This window comes from Arvicanthis niloticus, chromosome 4, assembly GCF_011762505.2.
Source record: "Arvicanthis niloticus isolate mArvNil1 chromosome 4, mArvNil1.pat.X, whole genome shotgun sequence".
Lineage (NCBI taxonomy): Eukaryota > Metazoa > Chordata > Mammalia > Rodentia > Muridae > Arvicanthis > Arvicanthis niloticus.
The window spans coordinates 107,105,847-107,123,488 of record NC_047661.1 but is presented as its reverse complement, the minus strand read 5'-3'; the positions used below and the strand labels follow the sequence as shown (position 1 = coordinate 107,123,488).

Below are 17,642 nucleotides of genomic sequence, written 5' to 3'. Positions count from 1 at the left end.
AAACCACAACCGAAAGCACCTGGGGGGGGGGGAGGGGGAAGGGTTTGTTTACTTAGCTTGCATTTCCTAAATCCCAGTCCTCTGAGGGAAGCCAAGGCGGGAACTCAAACTGGGCAGGAGCCTGGAGGCAGAGGCTGCTGGTCACTGGCTTGCTCAGTCTGTTCTCTTACAGGACCCAGACCACCAGCCCAGGGGTGGTGCTGCCCACAACTGAGGCTGGCCCTCCCATATCACTAGTTACGAAAATGCCCTACAGGCTTGCCACAGCCTGATCTAGTTCTCCCGTGAGGCTCACTTCTCTCAGATGACCGTAGTTTGTGTCAAGCGGACATAAAACTAGCTTGCACAAGCAGCAAGCAACAAAACCCTTTCATTTAGTGAGTCTTTTGAAATTTTTCACAAGGTTGGATGGAGTTTTTACACCATCAAAAAATTTTAGTTCCTACAGATGAAGGAGCATAAACACAGAAACTCCTCCATGGAGACAAAAGAGTGTTCCCTACTCCCTCATTAATCAATGACATTGAACATAGATACCTACACACCGCCCCTTCATCTCCCCTTAGCGTTGCTGAGTTAGCAGCTTCATTTAAATGACGCTCCGCTCTGCTGTCTCCTCTCTCCTTCAGAACTACACTTACCCATCCCTCCGGAGCAGGCAGTTTCTTCAGCTCTTCCACAAGAAATCACAGCAGCAGTGTTTTGATGTGGAACAATACAACAAGCTAAAAGAAGACCTTGCTAAGGTATCTTATGGCGAGTTCATATCTGAGCTGGTTTTGTTTGGAAGACAGGGAAATGCATGCAAGCTGAGATATTCCATGGATTGATTATTTAGCAAAACATTGGGATGAATTTTTTGTTAAGAATATGAATTGGGAGGAAAAACATGAGGAATTACCTGGTAATTTCTTTTCAGAGTACCAGGAAATGAAGCCATATACTCATCTCTTTAAAGAGGATTCATAAAGCTGGGCATAGTGGCTTATACCTTTGATGCATCCCAGCACCAGGGAGGCAGGTAGTTCTTTGTGAGTTCAAGGCCAGCCTGTCTACATATTGAGTTTCAGCACAGCCAGAGGTATACAATGAGACCTGTCTCAAAAGAAACAACCTAACGAACAAAAACATCAAAAGATTCCAACAATGCATTTACCTCAGTAATTTCAAGGTTTTCTTGTCCCAAGGAGATGCTGAATTTGTACAATCCTCCTCAAACATCAGTGCTAATATTTATTTTCTCTGATCTCAAGCTTTTTTCCCCCCACAACAGGCTACAGAATCCCTGGAAAACGTGCACCACTCCCTCCACTTGCGAATTCAAAGAGAGGAAGCCGGGGAGAAGAATTAGTCTCACGCTTTAAACACCAGCAGGCTGTGCACTGGTTTTATAGCTTACCAACTGGACGTTTTTAAGGTCATGTTCATTTCTGCTTGACATTTTCAGATACAGTTTGGTTAATAAAATTGTGGGAAACAGAAGTCTGCACTGACAATCCTACTCCAGCCGGTCTGTAGATCTGTGTGTACTGATGCTTCAAATGGCCTGTGTGCCCTGGCAAAGCTTCTGCTACCCAAACTCCTCCCCAGCTGGCGGGGGTAAAATGGTCAGCATTTGGCATTCATTCACTTTGGTTCTTGCTGTTAACGTGAACTTTATCTCTTGAGATAGGGTGGTTCACACTGTGGCTCAAACTTGTACTCCAAGCAATCCCCCTGCCTCAGTTTACTGGGAGCTATAATTACAGGTATGAGTCATAATGCCCAGTTTCTTTTTGTTTTTTTGCTGTGCAGTAGTTGTATGACCATAACACTGTATCAACGGTACAAATGCCCCACCAGCCATCCCGGTACCTCCTTAACTGTAGCTGAAGCAAGGCATCTGAGTTAGGTGATGCTTTTATACCAGCAACTTCTGTGTTTCTGTTCTCACAGCCCCAATACAACCCTTAACCAGCAGGTTACTAACAAAACATTAGGATTCAAAAATGTGTATGTTAATAAGAACCTTAAAGGAAAACTAATTATACTATAATATATATACTAATTCAATATAATATATTACTATATATATTACAATATAATACTATATATAATATATATAATAATTCAATAGTCTGCTAAAACTGTCAAGCTCTTCAGTTTTAAGTTCCGGTAGCATCCCATCTTGGTAGAGGTTCTGAATCTATAGCGGTTGGCATTCACTGCATGCTGGACTACAGTGGCTAGGTGTGTCACTTCACGTGTGTCTCTATCAGGTAGATATCACTGCATGTGTGCCTATAGGGGTTTATGTACCTACAGTGGCTAAGTGTTACTACTAGCCATGTGCCTATATGCGGTCACATGTCACTACATACTACATTTCATCCTCAGAGTGCCATACAATAATTCTGAAAGGTTTACTATTTCCAAAATGAGAATTAAGTCCACACATAAAATACCCTGATTACAGGTGAACAAGATAATAAATGAATTCATGACCAAGTAAAACAGGCCCACTATAAATTACATAAGCATATGAATTAGAACATGTTCATGAGTTTTAGACATTTTATTAAGTGAAAAAAAATCTCGTTCTTGAGTTTCAAAACTCTTTAAAAACATTATACAATAAACTTGTATAGATAGTGTCACAACACGTAAGGCAAAGTAGTTGGTATTTTGAGTAATCTTGCAGTTTACTAAAAATGTAATAAATGTGGTAGACATTTATGCACAGTAATTTCCTGAGGATGTTCTTGGCCCTTTCGCCATGCCCAACATGATTGAAAAGAACAAATACAAAACATTACTTTTCTATGGCATCTAAAAAAATTGAAACCGTTTACATTGATGGGTGAAAGTCTTCGACCAGCTGGCATCTGTATGAAAGGGAAATGTGCCTGAAACATATGTAGCAAGACAAATGGCCCTACTTACTAGGTTTGGGACAGAAATGCAGCTTTTTGGTCAGCATTGAGGCAAAGCAGGGAACCTGCTTCTTGCCGATGGCGCCTGGGTCTTTGCAGAAGTCCACGCGGCGCTGAGAGACCTTTCTGTTCACCAGCGTGAGCAGCTCCGTGAACTCGAGGGAACTGCCATACCTTGCCAGCAACTCACACAAATCCTGAATGTACCAGGAGCCGTTCACAGTTTCTCGGTGCGAGTAGTACCCTAAAACGAGAGAGGGGGTGGTGCTTTATGGTGACGGAAAGACACTTATGATAGAGTCAGTTACAGAACTGGAAGCTCCGAAAGCCCCTGGGAAGAATTAGACATGCCGCTCATCACGTGGCCACCATTTTTTTTTTTCCATTGCTTAATCTAATGTAGGAAAACATATTAATTCTATGGTTTTTACATACAAAGGATTAATGAAATTTGACAACAGCCATCTAGGAAAGGCTATGGCCCACTGTTTCCATGGCTGCAATGGGTGCAACTCTGGAGAGGCCCCAGAGACTTCATCCCAGGATTGCTTCTCACTGCTGACACGCCTTTCCTGCTAGTATCACATAGCCTAATGACTCCTGGACATCAGCCCACCCTATTGGGCAAACTTCCTGCAGATCAACATGAAGGTGAACTTTCATGAATTAATGCCGTTAAGATGAATTAACGACTCTATGGCATTCCTGATTTTGTTAAAATAATTTTAGGAAAAAAGTTTAAGGAGAAAGAGCTACCCTCCCACCCCCTACTCCCACCCGAATGAGCTGCTACTATCAGTATGACCCCAATTGCCAACGCCATACCCCTTTTTGCTGCCTGCCTCAGTTTACCCTGAGAAGCCAAAGGCGGCTTTTGACAGAAATTTTCTTTACTTTCTGCAAAAGCAAACTAGAACAAATAACACCCAATGAATCTGAGGTCAGAGACTAAACAGTACGACTAAACAGCAAGGCTTTCCACAACATATCAGAGAGGTGCTGCCACGCCATCACCAGATGACAGCAAGCTGCTAACACCCAGTACAACCTCACAGCCGTCGTTGTTACTGTATTATTATAATACAGTTATACAGGAATATTGCTATTCCGTAAGGTATTCCACAGTTCATTTATCAATCGGAAAGGATTTCTTCAATGTGATAAGTAAGGCCTGTGGTTTTTAATAGAGCACAGTGATTAACTGTGAAAGGCCACTCCAATTCAAAGGTGACACAGGCTTAAGCTAAAAGTACAGGTCACCGGCTTCAACCAGCATCTGATCGCTCACCTTCTGCGACAGAATAACACATGAGGAAGTCTGCCCCCGCAGGCAGGGTGTACACAGAGGCAGCATCCACCTGGGTCACGTTGTCCAGCTTGTCTGTCTGATGATCCACCACGTCCAGAGGAACCACGGGCACGTCATGCTGGTTGCCACGACAGGCCTACAAAACAGAGGAAAGAACACTTTCTCTGCCTGCCATTCTGGTACCACTGCTTCACGTGCAATGAGAATATATAATTCAACACCCCTCCCATTAGTAACAGAAGCCATGTAAGCAGTTCAAAAATGACACCATCAGGCTCTGAGAGACGAAAAGCTAACCAAGCTGATTTCTCAGTGTTTCCTTTTAGACAGTGTTTATAAAACCTGGTCCCAACGCACCCAGCAAATAAACACCACAATATGCTAAATGGTATACCCTTCCTTTAAAAAACTATCTTCCTTACCTGCATGTTTTTATTCAATCAGGTAGTTACTTCCAAATGACGTTCTGACCGCCGAGTTGAGGTCACAATTTGTCAACAGTTAAAACAGCACTGACTCGAGGTCATCTATCCGTGTGCCTTCACTTCTGTTCCCACCGTATTTTTTAAATTATATTTAAAAGTATGTATCTACGTGTATATCTGTGGATGTGTCTGTGCACATGTGAGTGCAGGTGCCCCCGGGGTTCAGAAGAGGATGTTGGTCCCTTGGAGAAGAGAATGGAGTGCAGCTCCTCTGCGAGGGCAGCAATGTGTGCCTTTCATCACTGAGCCGCCCCTCCAGCCCTGAGTGTGCGCACACACATTCACACATGTGCTCTCTCTCTCTTTCTCTTTCTCTCTCTCTCCTGCTCCCCCATCCCCTGTTCCCATTTCAACTGAGTTCTAAATTTATATCTATTCATTTCGATTCAGAAGCTAGCATTTGAAGTTTTTTGTTTTCTGGTTTGAGGGCCTCATGCTTGCTCGTCCAGTGCTCTGCCTCTGAGCTACATTCTGCTTTTCAGTGTTACTGGCTAAACCATGCTTCCGATTCCGATTTACATGGTGAAGCCTCTAACACCAGATTTGCCATGCTCCAAACACTTGGTTGTTTTCTTTCTTGGGGAAGTGTAAAGGGATGAGGCAGGTGAAGACAAGCCTGCTTCCTGCCACATCCACTCCTCTGGCTTGCAGGCACATCAGTTCCAACAGACCCAAGCCCAGTGTAACCAGGCTGCTTCCAGGGTCCTGAGCAATAAACGGCTAGTGGCTCCTCCTCTAAACCCAGCTCAGCTGCACAGCGGCACAGTGGCGACTATCTGTCATACCAAATGTTAAGCACTTTTTTTTTTTTTTTTAAAGACAAGGTGGCACTGGCTGGCCTAGAACACACTCTGTAGACCAGGCTATCTAGCCTCGAACTCATAAGCATGGGGATTAAAGGTGTGCTCCATGCCCACCCAGCTCAAAACACTCTTATAATAACGAAACATCAACAACTCAAAGGACAACTCTATTTGACCAGGATCCAAAAAGAGCCTTTCTTATTACTGGAGGAACTTATTTTAGAAATTGACTTTTTAACCTTTTTAATCAGCACACTGAGTTTTATAGCTGATGAGATCAGTCTTACCTGAATGATAAATATCTTGGGTTTTCCAACCAAGCTCTGACACTTGTCTCCTTTGAACAAGCCAGTCAATGTCGGAATTTCAATTTTGGCGTCGTATGCATAGATGTGGTTGCCTTCCCCGTGGCTCAGGAAGACACACAGGAAGCAATCGGCATCAGCATGGCTCGAAGTCGACACTACAGATGTCCCCCAAATGCATGCAGAGGTGAAAAAGAAGAGTCTGTTATCTACACGTGGAGCTTCAAGTTACAGAAGCTACAGGTACTGGAACAAAAATATACTCACAGAATGGCAGGAGAGGGCCTGGTTCAAAAAATACAAACTTCCTGTAATAACACACACCTCTATCTTGTCTTCCTTTTTAATACTGGGTCTTATCCTGCAGCCAGGCTAGCCCTAAAGTGTTTCTTTGCCCTAAACTCTTTTTAATGTTGGTTGTTTCAGACAGAGACTGACACTGTTGCCTATGAAGGCTGGCCTGAATATCTGGTAGTCCTCCACCCCCAGCCTCCTGATGCTGGGATTACAGGTGTGTCCTACCATGGCTGGCTTAAAAAACAATTATTGAAGTTTTAAGCAATTTCATTAAAAAATATTAGCTTTTCTCAAGTACAGAAAAATGGAGAAAAAATGGAGATGTTCCTTTAAGATCCAAGTTACTTAAAGATGCAACAACAAAAACATCATAGCTCAACATAATATCCCCAAGGCCATGGATACAGAAATTCTCAGTAAAATGCTTGCAAGCAGAATTCAACAATACATTAAAAAGCCACACACCATGACCAAGTCAGCTTAACTGCAAAATTATGACAGCTTATCAGATGCAAATCAGTGACTATAATACAGGATACAAATAGATTCAAACACGGAAGTACATTATCATCTTGAGAGATGCAGAAAAAGATGTTGACAAAGTTCAACATCTCCTGGCGGAAGCCCTGAAGAAACCAAAACCAGAAGGAAGACAATTCAACACCACACAGCCTGTACTCGACTGACCTACAGCAACTCTACACTAACAGCAAAAGCAAAACATTTCCTTAAAAGATAAGAGCCCCTCCATGTTTACTCAATATGGTGCTTTAAGTATTAGCTAGCACAGTATGGCAAGAGGAAGAGAAAAGAGAAGACACAAACAGGAAAGGCAGAAGTAAATTATTCCCATTTGTAGATGGCACGCACAGTCCTACACATAAAAAAAGACACTAACCAGACAGAGAGATGGCTCAGCAGGTAAGAGTGCAGGTTGCTCTCTCCGTTCTGTTCCCAGCACGCACATGTCAGCTCACAACCATCTGTTACTTTAGAGTTTAATGCTCTCGTTTCCCTTCTGAAGGCACCAGGCAGTTTACATACACGCAGACAAAACACTCAAACACAAAGTTTAAAAAATGAAAAATAAAAAGCACTAAATACTCCAATAGAAAATTCAGATCTGATTAACAGTTTCAGCCAAAAAGCAGGACCCGAAATCAAAAGCTTTCTTATATGCTGGTCACGGAGAAAGAAAACAAGGACAGAATCCTATCTGCAAATGCATTTTAAAAAATAAACAGAAATAAACTAAAGCACGAAAGGCCTCCAGCTTATGGGTTAACAATATTGAGAAAATGACTACCATACAAAAGCTACCTGTAGGCTCTCATGACAGTTCTTCACAGAATCAGAAAACATCTTGAGTTGGACACTGAAGCAGAAGGGACCCCAATAGGCAGGGCAATCCTGAGCAAATAGAACAAAGCTGGGGTTATCGCCACACTGATTTCAAGTTATAGTGCAGGAGTTAGTAACAAGACCAGTGTGGTGCCAGCACAGACACATTGACCAATGGGATGGAGAGCCTACACATAAACCCACACAGCACAGAGACACATCAACCAATGGGATCGAGGATCCAGATGTAAACCCACACAGTTCCAGATGCCTAATTTTTGGCAAAGGTATCAAAACATACATGAGAGAAAAGACAAAAGACAATCTCTTTAACAAACTATGTGGGAAAACTGGACATCCACTGGAGAAGTGACTTTAAGACTTGAACCGACTATAAACATTTCAAGATACAGGCATAAGCAGGGTGCTGAGATGGTTGACAGGTAAAGGTGCTTGTGGCCAAGGCTGAGGGAGTCCCAGAATCCTCCCAAAGCTGGCCCCTGACATGCTGTGGCACGCGAACAAGCTCACACCCCCGCAGACACAAAATAATACATGAGTAAGAACAAGAAAACGATACAGACAAAGCCTTTCTGTAAAGGGCTCCAATAGCTCAGGAAATACAAGGACTACCAAATGGGATCAGATGAAAATTAAATGAACTTCCCAGCAAAAGAATTCCCAGAGTGAGGATATAGCCCACAGAATGGAAGGAAATCTTTTTTTGGCTATATACATGAAGAGATTGGGTTTGTATCTAGACTGTATAAAGAATGATGGGGAAGAGGAAAACCTACTAGAAAGCCAAATATTCTGATCAGAAACTAATAAACGAAACACAGGGACGCTTCTCCAATTATGAAGTACCAAGCCAGGCGGTAGTGCCCATGCCTTTAACCCCAGCATTTCAGAGGCCGAGGCAAGTGGATCTCTGAGAGTTCTAGGCCAGCCTGATCTACACAAAGAGTTCTAGGACAGCCACAGCTATACATAGAAACCCTGTCTTGAAAAAACAAGAAAAATATGAAATACCAAATGTCAGCAGCAAGGTGACAGATCATCCATCAGCCTCAGCCATCAGAGAAACACAAATCAGGAATACCTTGAGATCATTTCCCTCTCAGTCAGAATGGCTCTCATAAAAAAAAGACAAGTAAAAAAAAAAAAAAAAACCCATTGCTGGTGAGGGTGGGAAGTGGGCAGCTAAGGTAGGAATTGGGCTGGTAATGGTGGGAAGTGGGCAGCTAAGGTGGGAATTGGGCTGGAAATGGTGGGCAGTGGGCAGCTAAGGTGGGAATTGGGCAGGAAATGGTGGGAAGTGGGTTGTGGACTGGGGAGGTGGGGAAGTGGGCTAGGGAGGAGGGAAGTGGGCTGGGAAGGATGGAGCCCTTGTATGGTGCTGGATAAAGTGTAAACAACCATAGGCACCATGGAAATCAATCCAGAGCTTCCTCAGAAAACAAAGCACAGCTCCCAGCTGTGTCACCCCTGGGAACACACCCACGGGGATTCCAGGACAGCTCATGGAGATGCCTGCTCACCCGTGCTTACTGCAGCACCGCTCACAACAGACAAACCATAGCATCAGCTTAGTTGTCCTTCAACTCATAACAAGTAGAGAAATGCGGTACGTCCACACAACGGAGTTTTACTCAGCCATAAAGAACAAAATATGTCATCTGAAGAAAAATGCGTGGAACTGGAGTCTATCACCCTAAGCAAAACAGGGCAGATCCAGAAAGAGAAGATTCACATTCTCTCCCTGAAAGTGCAACCTTCAGCTTCACACAATTCTCTCGTCTGTCATGCTCATGCGACTTGAACATAGAAGGCAGACTCTCTGGGAAGATGAGGGGATCAGGTGGAGCGGACATGAGGGAACAGAAGATAAAGGGTAAATATGGTCCAAACTGTCCGATGCACTTAGAATATGAATGTTACTGTGAAACCTGCTTTACACGGTGACTATTTGGTAATTTAAAAATTATTTTTTTAAAGACCCACATGACTTTGGTAATAATACTTTGATGAGCAGACTTCCCTACAGTAGACTAAAAACCTAGAAGCAACCACTCAGCAGCTGCCTCTCTGGCTGCACCCTGTGCCATCCCTAACTCTCAGAGTTGAGACCCCATGAGCTGTGAGCACAGCAGAAAACCTAGTAAGAGTTAGTTTCAATTATGACTATTTTCAATTTAATTAAAGGAAAGCGCTGGAGAAAGCAGAAAATGATAATGCCAATAGCAGTAACAACCTGTCAGCAAATGATTCGAAGGCTTGAAGCATGCAGTGAGGACTGACCGAGCGGCATTAGCACCAGAGTACCTACTGCACAGTAATGCGACAGTTACAGGTAATCAGCTCTAGGGAGAGCGTCGAGTACCCATCCTTCAGAGACCTTAAATAAGAAAGACTACCTACCCTCGTGAATTTTGAGCAGGACTTCTTCTGCTCTGAGATCGTTAAAACATTTCACTTCAAATCCTAGTTCTGAAAACCTGGTGACACAATGAACTCAGAATTAGCTTGTGAGTATTTCCAGACCATCCAATACCCTTACTTCCTTGAGGAATTCCATGCCTATTTTTATGACATACAAAAAACCCGACCATGGCAATTCCCTTGATCATCTGCCCTGTGAAAGGACTTACCAGTGAAAAGAGCCAATTCAGTGATGACTGTCACCACCTACTGCACAGACGTTAGTGACAGGGAAAACGTAGGGGTTCCTTTGTGGAGCCTCATGCATGCTAAGCACACGCTGGGTCCCAGGGAGGCTCTCAATCGTTATCAGTGGTAAATTACCATTAGCTATCACTTAGGTGTATCACGACAGAGAAAACTACCTTCGAGTCAGGTTGTCCCTGTCTGCACTGGTGCCCCGCCTCTCTGGGAGGGTCAAGTGCCAGAAGAACCTCTCGTGATTGAAGATGAGGGCAACTCCTCTCCTCTTGTGGTCCATCTTGTACTGCTCGGCTGGATCGAACACCTCCCTACTAATGAAGAATAAACAATCACTCCAGGCCCTTTAACCCGTGAGGTTCTCCACCTGCCTAACGCAATTCCTGCGCTGTGGTGACCCCTAACCACCCATAAAATTATATTTGTTGCTACTTCATAACTGTAATTTTGCTACTGTTATGAGCTGTAATGCAAGTATTTGCGGTTTCCAAAGGCCTTAGGTGACCCCTGTGAAAGTTGACCCACAGGTGAGAACTACTACTTTAACCAAACCTACCTCTCAGCTCCCCAAATGCTAAGTCACTGAACCTAACAACTGCATTCTTACGTTCCTTCCTGTAAGACGGCTGAGACCAAGAACGGAAAGGCTTTTATAAGACAAGGAGATCTTTACCTTCTGTAGAAGCCATCGGTTTCTGTCATGTTTTACCTTCACCTATTTGGAAAACAAAGTTGTTAAGTTCATTTTTTTTTTTTTTTTTTTTTGAGACAAGATTTTATTATGTAGCCCTGGATGGGCTGGAACTCTCTAAGTAAACCTGGATGGCCTCTAACTCACAGAAATCGCCTGTGTTGGCCTCCTGGGGCCTGAGATTAAAGGTTCATGCCATCACGCCTGCCTCATTTATTTTACTTTCAACTAAAGGACATCAAAGGTGCTCCGCCCCCGAGACCCCCATCTCTAAGACTCCTGGAAATGAAGGGAAGCTGCCCGATGAGTAAATCAGCTACAGCCACGCTCCGCTTCTCTGGCCTTCAAAATAACAGATGATAGGCAGAAATGGAGAAAACCTTATCCAAACACACGTGCCTTGACTTAAAACAATTCTGTGGTTACAGAGTGTGAAGGAAATACACAGTTGCTTTGGTGGACAGAGCAGACGCTGAATCATACAGGGGAAGTGAGTCCACTCAGTTTACAGTGTTTCCAGTACACTAAATCCACTTAACTGGAGGAGGGCAAGGCCTGCATTGCAAGGCTCACATTTTGGTTTTCAGAGTCACCTATCTCCAGTGGGGACACTGTTAAGGGACTTCACCACTGAGGATACCTCACAGCCCTCTGAGGAACCCTTCTCTGCATCCTTCCCTACTTTGGGGAGCTGTGTGACAGGCCTCTCCGTGCTGATCCAATCGCTCTAGGTATGCAACGCAGTGTGTTGGTCAGTAGCCACCTGTGGCTACTGTGCTCCCGAGATGCAGCAGGTACAACAGAGCAGCTCAACTTTACTGTCCCATCCTGTTGTTCAGGGAGGCCTCACAGCCCTGGGCTCAATGCATTTCTTCCTCCTGGCTCAGCATCTGGAGTAGCTCAGGCAAGACACCACCTGGCCCAGCTTCCAGTGAAGTTAAGTGTGAAGAGGTACATTCAGCAGATGGCATCTGTACTGTCACTGCCTCAATAATCTGTTTTCTTTCGCTTAGTTAACAGATTAAAGGGATCGGAGGGTTATGAACAAAGAGGAAAGTTAACAGGACACAACTTTTGGCAGGGGTCTTTGAGGCAGAATTGATTATTTTTCCCTCTGTCCTTAGACAGTCTCCCCCTAGCATCTGATTGTTCCAATCCCATGTCAATAAAAACAAAACTACGACCACCCTGGCAGTGCGGGTGAGTGGGGAGGTCTCAGTCCCCTTTAGCCTATGAGTTTACCCAGACAGGCCAATTTCTCAATGAAGATTTCCAGTAGGGCATTTCCTTATCCAATAGGTGCTAAGTAGGCTTCCTCCATCTGCCTCAGAACTGCCGGTGTTAGGAGGCCCACTCTGGGGTCTGGGTGGCACCTGAGACCAACAGAACCAGAATCCAGGAAGGGAATGCCAGTCTGCCTTTGTAACCAGGCACCTGACAGCTGCCATGGCAAAAGTGCCAATCACAGCTTGATGTGTCCCTTGAAAGCCCAGGAGACCAACTCTGCTCTTCCCATCCAATGAGACGCTTCTGTGTGGGCTGTCACACAGATCTCCCTCAGCCTAGTCAGGGCCCAGAGACTTGGTCCTAGGCTGTTGCACAAGAAGATCTATTAAAATACCATCCAGTTCGAAGGCTGTCAAATTCATACCCTCAGGAAATGTTTGTTTAATGTAAAGTTGGGGTCTATTAGTAAGGTTCTGACGTGTATTTATATATGTATGGGAGCTGACGGGCACATGCCACAGCTCCGTGGAAGTCTGATGACAACTTGCAGGAGCAGGTTCCTCCTTCCATCATGTGGTCCCAGGTCCCAGGCTTAGTGGTAAGTGCCTTTACCTGCTAAGCTGTCTTGCCAGCACCGAACAGTTTTAATATATACTTAAGTACAGGCGTTAGGGCAAAGAAGAGGTATGCTTAGGAAAATTAGAACAGATACCCAAGATGTCTGTCTTCATTGATGTATGAAACATCATGATGAAAAAGCAGTTGGGGAAGGAAGAGTTTATTTGGCTTGTACTTCCATGTCACTGTTCATCACCAAAAGAAGTCAAGACAAGAAACTCAAACGGGGCAGAAACCTGGAGGCAGGAGCTGATGCAGAGGCCATGGAGGGATACTGTTTACTGGCTTGCTCAACCTGTTTTCTTATAGAGCCCTGGACCATGAGCCCCCTGATGGCAGCAATCACAATGGGCTGGGCCCTCCCACACTGATCACTAATTAAGAAAATGTTCTATAGGCTTGCCTACAGCCTGATCTGATGGAGGCATTTTCTTAATTGAGGCTCCTTCCGCTCAGATGACTTCAGTTTGTGTTAAAGTTGACATAAAACTATCCACCACAACATGGGTGCAGGCTTCTCAAGAGTCTTTCCTTAAAGCAATGTGCCCCAGGCTGGCCTCAAATTCACATTCTTTTTTTTTTTTTTTAGACAGGGTTTCTCTGTGTAGCCTTGGCTGTCCTGGAACTCACTCGGTAGACCAGGCTCACCTCGAACTCAGAAATCCACCTGCCTCTGCCTCCCAAGTGCTGGGATTATCAAATTCACATTCTTGCCTCAGCCTTCAGAGCCTGGGTTATAGCAAAGCATATTCAAAGCACATAGCAAAGCATTTTCCCAAGATGTGTTCTGTGTTATCTAGGTTGACCTTGAACCTGATTTCCTACCTCAGCCTCTTTTGTAGCTGGGATTCAGATGCTCTATATGAGAGTCACCTCTGTTCTGCTTATCAAAAATGTATACAACATTAAACATAAGTCTGGGCTAAGTCTCACTTCTCCTTTTCTGTCCCACCCTAAAGTACACATTGCCTCCTAGTTCCTTAGCTTAATTTGTATAAAATCACTTCAAGGTGACATCCAGATAAATCTATCTGCCACTGTTGGTGATTTTGTGGCACTGTAGATACCTTATCTTACTACTTCCAAAGCTCAATACAGAACATGGGCCAGATCTGCCTAAGGTCAGCCCTGAGAAGTTGGAACTGAAAGCCTGGCGCGGGTGGATTACAAAGTCTGTACTCCCAGGCATTCCACGGGAGACCACTTTCCAAACTAGCTCTCATGAGAATCTACCCATCTTCCCTGTCAACCATCTATTTAATAACCTGTAAGAAGTAACTCACCTTCCTAGAACATAAACTGGGCATGGTGTAGAAAGGGACGGGGAGAAAAGGAATCAAACAAAAAGGGAAGGGGGTTGGTATCCCCCAACCTGGCTTCCCACCCCTCACCACTCATCCCTAAACTGGAAATGGCCACTAGATCCTGTGTGTCCAACAGGGTCGTTCCCTGAAGGATCATGGGGACTTTTTCAGTTTTCCTCTGGAGTAAGGACAGAAGCTCTGAAATAAAGGCCGTCTCTGATAGACCGTACTTTTCAGGCTTGAAGTTTCTAACTTTAACCAGTGCTGGCTTTGATAGGCGACAGACAGGAAGCCTGTTCTGAAGCAAGCACTAGCAGTTTATCACTGTGTGAAGAAAAGTTACTTGGACTTGGGGCTAACCCATAGACAGCAACAGGTTTGTTGACTGCAGGAGGCACTGTGGCTGTGGTAGAGGTGCCCGCCCAGGTCTGGTCTTGGTTAGGGGTCTTGAGCCTGGCTCCCGCAGGCCTGTGCCCGGAGCCAGATCCGCCTGTTCGCCCCACTTTTCAGGCAGACGAGAGCAACAAAAACAGGATTCAACTTGCAAAGCCAAGTTCTCTACCACACAGCGCAAGCGCCGCCCTTTAAAGTTTAAACAGCCCCGACGCAGCGGACGTGAGGACAAAAGCGCTCGGCAGGGTTAGCCTGGGCAAATACCACTGCTGTGTCCTCCACTGCACAGCGCCGCAAGCCCATTTCTGCCAGTCCCAGCAGTCCCAGCGGTCCCAGAGGTCCCGGGAAGCCGCTCGCCCTGCTCTGCCCGGTGCCCAGGCTCGGACCGTACTTACCTGCCCGGAGCTCTGGGTGTCCTAGCCCAGAGGCCTCCGCTCGCCAGGCTCCGTTTCCTGCCAGCCCCGCACCGCCTCCTGCCCCGCCCCAGGATCCGCCTCTGCCTCCCCCAGCAACTGGGCCCTTCGTCACCCAGGCAACACCAGGACGCCACTGCGTCTTCCTCCAGCACAGAGCCCGGCTGTGTGCATAAGTGTGTGTTTATGTGTGAGTGTTGGGGAGGGGGCACTGCCCAGGGGAGCAAGTGAGGCAACTTCCCGTCCAGGGTACAGGGTGGTGAACTCAAGTGTTGGCGTCCCCACCAGCCATTCGCTCTTCTGCCTAGTGCCCAGTTTAGTGTAGAGAGCTTACTCTACAGTCAGTTACTTTAGAGGGCTTGTTTCTCATGGTTTTTGTTTGAACAGGGGTTTTAGGCCAATCAAAACAGAGGCAACTAACTCCTGGGCTTTCTTTTCACCCTCATCTCTCCTCCCTCCTTCCCTGTGTCTCCTGTAGCTGAGGTCCTGACCTTGATCCCCCTGCCTTCACACTGTGCTTGATAACTGTCTTGTGCCACCACACCCAGGATTCTTGCACACTAGCCAAGCACTCTACCAGTTCCTTGATGTCTGATTCTGGCTTACAAAAGTAGAGGTAATTTGGCAGTGCATGCAGAAATTCTAAGAACGATGAGGGTCTGACTGTAGGTGGTGGGGATCATGGTTTTTCCTGTGTCATATTGTGCCTACTGTGTGCCACCTTGTTATTTAAAAAGCAACTACAGATGATAAAAATGTTAAGGTGCTACCAGTTGGCTGATGGTTCTTTTATTATACTACGTAATTATGTGTATATGTGTAGGAAGTGTGTGTGTGTGTGTGTGTGTGTGTGCGCGCGCGCATGCATGTATATGAGGGAGGGTTCTTTAACAGAACAGGGCAGGCTCACACGAACGTTGTCTCGTGGCAGCTGTAGCAGGCTCAGCATCCGCAGGTATCTTTGGCAGCCTCTATCCTTCACTAGTCTTAAAGTCACTATTTCCATTAAAATAAAACAGCAAAAGTCTTTCAGGACGACAGTCTACTGTGTCTTATTTAATGAATAAACCCTTTTCCTTGACCTGAAATTCATTGGGCCCCTTTTGATGGCAAGTAAAGAGGGTTGGGCTTAGTAATGTTCACTTGTCTTAATAATAATTTTCTGTCCCTATGACACAGCATATCAAACTCTTCCTCCAGTGGTGGTTGTGATGAGTTAAGCCTGCGCTCAGAACCACTCAGAACTGTGCCTTTCAGGGGGAAGCTCAGGGAAAATAGGTGTGAGTTGTACTCCTTTCTCTTGTTGGGTGAAACAGTGTGGCCTATTTTTTACTTACTTAGGTCTCATCATCCCCAGCCCAGCTGCCTAGACCTAGCAGAGTGAGTTTCAGGGTTTCAACATTTGTACTCAGGACCAACCTTGCTGGTTTGAATGGTTTGTCTGACTCCCAAGAGTGCCTATGCTTTGGATATGACTTTCATCATTTATCTGAGTCCTGACAATGCACCTATATCTCAGGATCCCAGAATGGCTGGCCTTCCACTTATTTGAAAGGAGCAGATAAAAGGGACTGTTTGTCTGGCTATGTTACCTTCTTATCTCAAGACACTGTATTACTTTTCCCCTTTTGAAACATGATCTTCCAATATAACTCACACTGGCCTTGGACTTGTGATTATCCTGCCTCCCCTCCCAAGTACTAGGATTAAATATAGGCACAATCACACCTGCTGTACTACTCTCTCTCCCTCTCCCTCTCCCTCTCTCTCTCTTTCTCACACACACACACTCCTGTACGCCTATGTGTGCACGTTTACATGTGCCCATAGAATCCTGAGGAGTAGGGTCCTAGAGCAGGAGTTAGAGGTGGCTGTGAGCTGCCCAATCAAACCCTCTGAAAGAGCAGCAAGCATATTTAACTTCTGAGCCATCTCTCCAGACACCATTACTTTTATATTGTATGTAATTAAAGGGATTTCATTATTTTGTGGTGTTTTATTTTAATTAATTATTTTGAGATAGGGTCTCCCTTTGTATCCCAGGCTGGCCTCAAACCCATTATCCTGCCCCAGCCTCCAGAGAGGTGGAGGTATATTGTACACATCTAACTGTAATTATGGATTTTGAAGTAACATTTCATCTAACTTGACATTCAATCAATTTTTGTATTGGTTTGCAGCCTATTCCTCTATTAGATAAATCAACCTGAAATCAATGTTTTTCTCTATAACAGCTGCCCTGATAGCTGGGTGCCATAGCCCACACCTTTAATCCAGCAGAGGCAGGCAGATCTCTGTGAGTTCAAGGCTAGCCTGGTTTACAAAGCAAGCCCAGGATAGCAGAAGAAACCCAGAGAAACCCTGTCTGGAAAAACAAACAAACAAACAAGAAGAGTTGCCATGGTCATGGTGTCTCTTCACAGCAATAAAACCCAACCTAAGTCAGTCCAATTGGGTGGCCCAGTGCTCTGGGGGATGAGACAACGCAGCACGGCCTGGTAAGGGTATTCGACAGAGGATACTTACCTCATAGCAAGCCCCAGTGTCCTCTTCACGTCCAAGACCTTCGATAATGGCCTGGACTGGGGGACCAATCCCTCAATACCTGGGCCTTTGTGGACATTACAGATCCAAAGCAGAAGCAGGCCTGGGGTATAGTGCTAAAGGCTCAGCCTCCAGTCAGTGACTCACTTCCTCCAGTTCTAGCCCCACCCTCTAACGATTCCACAACCCTAGACAGCACCATTAGCTGCCGACCAAGTGCTCAAATATTAGCCATGTTTTCTATCCAAGCTGCAATGACTTATGTACACATGACAAATGCATCATTTTAGACTTTAAAAGCAAGCACTGTCAACGCTA

General features: G+C 45.2%; 2 protein-coding genes across 5 annotated transcripts in view; one reads left to right on the top strand and one right to left on the bottom strand.

The window, feature by feature from the left end:
* The window catches only part of Mcub (mitochondrial calcium uniporter dominant negative subunit beta), a 64,415-nt gene extending 62,933 nt beyond the window's left edge, over positions 1–1,482 (top strand). The window contains exons 7-8 of the mRNA XM_034499368.2: positions 630–746; positions 1,274–1,482. Of these exons, the coding sequence (XP_034355259.1) occupies positions 630–746; positions 1,274–1,351 (195 nt within the window). The 3' untranslated portion in view covers positions 1,352–1,482. The remainder of the gene's footprint in view (positions 1–629; positions 747–1,273) is intronic.
* A 1,057-nt stretch (positions 1,483–2,539) lies between these two features.
* Positions 2,540–17,642, bottom strand: part of Casp6 (caspase 6) — a 169,043-nt gene continuing 153,940 nt past the window's right edge. The window contains exons 1-7 of one of the 4 annotated variants that reach the window (XM_076933253.1): positions 14,763–14,876; positions 10,808–10,849; positions 10,299–10,445; positions 9,874–9,950; positions 5,797–5,972; positions 4,201–4,357; positions 2,540–3,156 (exon numbers count right to left, since the gene is read on the bottom strand). In XM_076933253.1, coding sequence (XP_076789368.1) covers positions 2,915–3,156; positions 4,201–4,357; positions 5,797–5,972; positions 9,874–9,950; positions 10,299–10,445; positions 10,808–10,836 — 828 coding nt within the window. In that variant the 5' untranslated portion in view covers positions 10,837–10,849; positions 14,763–14,876 and the 3' untranslated portion in view covers positions 2,540–2,914. Of the gene's footprint in view, positions 3,157–4,200; positions 4,358–5,796; positions 5,973–9,873; positions 9,951–10,298; positions 10,449–10,807; positions 10,850–14,762; positions 14,877–17,642 lie in introns of those variants that run through there. The other 3 variants (XM_034501486.2, XM_076933252.1, XM_076933254.1) reach the window with 3 other exon arrangements.